A 2500-nucleotide genomic window follows, 5' to 3' on the forward strand; every position below is an offset into this window, starting at 1 on the left:
TCTCTCTGTCCACCGCAGTGTAATTTGGAAAGCTTTATCGAGCGGCCTCTTGTAGTATATATTCTGCTGTGCTGCCAAAGGCGGTGATCGCACGCTTGATAAAATGTGTCCGTGCTCAGCTCTGCTCTGCTCTGCTCTTCTCTCTCTCTCTCTCTCTCTCTCTCTCTCTCTCTCTCTCTCTCTCTCTCTCTCTCTCTCTCTCTCTCTCTCTCTCTCTCTCTCTCTCTCTCTCTCTCTCTCTCTCTCTCTCTCTCTCTCTCTCTCAGGCACGGCCATTCGTCACTGTGATGAGCACAAGGGCTGGCTGCCTCCCAATCTCTTCAACTGCACCTCCCTCACCTTCACCAAACTCAAGACTCTGGTGAGTGCATCACGCGCACACACACACACACACACACACACGCGCGCACACACACACACAAACACACACACACACACACACACACACACACACACACACACACACACACACACACACACACACACACACACACACACACACACACACACACACACACACACACACACACACACACACACACACACACACACACACACACACACCAAACTCAAGACTCTGGTGAGTACATTATATACTCAAGTACTGAAGCACACACAAGTATACACACAGACACTCACAGGCAAACGAACACATTACGAACACGTGCATGCAGGCACGCACACAAGCGAGCGGCGTGCACACACACAATGTTATAAACTTTATCAACTGCATAGACACCTAGCTTTGTCTCATCTCTTCCATCCCTACCTCCCATCCTCCATCCTCTCCTCTTCTCTCCCCTTCTATCACCCTCCTCTCTCTTGCCTCTTTTCCTTTCTCCTCCATGTCACCGCTCCTCTCCTCCCTCTCCTCCCTCTCTCCCTCTCCTCTCCTCCCTCTCCTGTCTCCTCTTCTCTCCTCCTGTCCTCAGGCGGACCGCTTGGTGCGTAACTCGTCCATGCTGGAGTCGTCTGAGGTGCAGCGTGTTGCTAAGCAGCTGGCCAACGCCACCCTGCACACGCCGCACTACTACGGCAGCGACGTCAAGGTGGCCTACCGCCTCACCCAGAACCTGCTCCTGCACGAGAGCAGCCAGCAGGGATTCAGCCTGGCCGCCACGCAGGACGTGCACTTTAACCAGGTAACGCACGCACGCACGCACACGCACACACGCAAACACACACACACACACACACACACACACACCACCTCACCCGGAGCCTCCTGCTGCACGAGGAGGACATACACTTTAACCAGGTAACCCGTACAGACAAAAAATCCGCAAAAGTGACATAAAATAACAGCTAGTGTGTATTGAATTACAATGCACATTACACATTAGTGTGTATTGAATTACAGTACACATATCTGACATCCACTTTAATGGAGTAACCAGCAACAGACAAACTCATGCAGGACCACACACGGGGGTTGAAAATGGTTCAGTTTCCTTATTTACTCTGATAAGACACATGTTAAGAGACCATTAGAGGTTTGCTCTGAATAAACGAGCAAAAAGTCAAATAAGTGTGTGGTAAACTTCATCCTTTTGAAGTATTTGAACATTCCTGCCTTTACCAGCACCTAGAAGCTGTGCATGGATCTTTGAAGTGTTACATACCCTTACAGGACTGAGACAGAATCATGAAAGCCAGTATGAGAGGGCAAGCAACCCTATGAACATGAAAAGAACATGAAGCAGGGCTGAGATGAAGGCTAAACGGGAGAACTTGATGAGCGATATGGGCGGGATGAAGGAGACGTTTTGCACAGGATATTACAGAAGGATATTTATTGCGGCATTGTAGCCTGAAATGGGCAAGGTTTTTGTAGGATATTTTTGTATCAAACATCAATTTCCACATAATGTCATATTTAAGATGTTCAGAGTTGTGGTATTGTGGCACAGTTCTCCATAGTTTTCAGGTCATATCAATTCTGTCGCCACACTTGCCCTACCTGGGCTGACACAACGCACCTCTTGAGTGCGTTACAATATGCGACCTTGCCTCCTCCACTTGTGCTTGTCTCCTCGTACCAGGAAGTAATATGTCATGATGACATCACTGACAACAGCATTATATTTCAATATCTTGCAAAAGTTCAATTGTAAAGTCTTTTTCTCATTTGCAATTGGGATGGTGAATGAAAAACAGTCCCTCAAAAGTTGTTGTGGCTAGGCTGACAGCTGGGAAACTTTATCGCTTTCTCCACGGAGGAGGGGCCAGGAGGCGGGACGAGGAGACAAGCACAAGTGGAGGAGGCAAGGTCGCATAATGTAATGCAGTCTTTAACATTGATTTAAGTTGTATATGGTCCCTGATAAGGAAAACAAATTCCATCAGAAATATACTCCCTTGTTGTCCCACTTGTTCAACGTTCATTCTTTCTTATTCATATTCTCTCTGTTCTTCCTCAAATTAAATCAAGTTGTGCTTTATTGGCATGAAGGACGGAAACTGTTGGTGCCAAAGCAAAATACAAATAAATACACTGATT

General features: G+C 47.3%; 1 protein-coding gene across 1 annotated transcript in view; it reads left to right on the top strand.

Moving 5' to 3' along the window:
* Window positions 1-2500, top strand: part of celsr2 (cadherin, EGF LAG seven-pass G-type receptor 2) — a 137342-nt gene that overhangs the window by 118104 nt on the left and 16738 nt on the right. The window contains exons 18-19 of the mRNA XM_063215926.1: window positions 267-361; window positions 933-1142. Coding sequence (XP_063071996.1) covers window positions 267-361; window positions 933-1142 — 305 coding nt within the window. The remainder of the gene's footprint in view (window positions 1-266; window positions 362-932; window positions 1143-2500) is intronic.

This window comes from Engraulis encrasicolus, chromosome 14, assembly GCF_034702125.1.
Source record: "Engraulis encrasicolus isolate BLACKSEA-1 chromosome 14, IST_EnEncr_1.0, whole genome shotgun sequence".
Taxonomy (NCBI): Eukaryota; Metazoa; Chordata; class Actinopteri; order Clupeiformes; family Engraulidae; genus Engraulis; species Engraulis encrasicolus.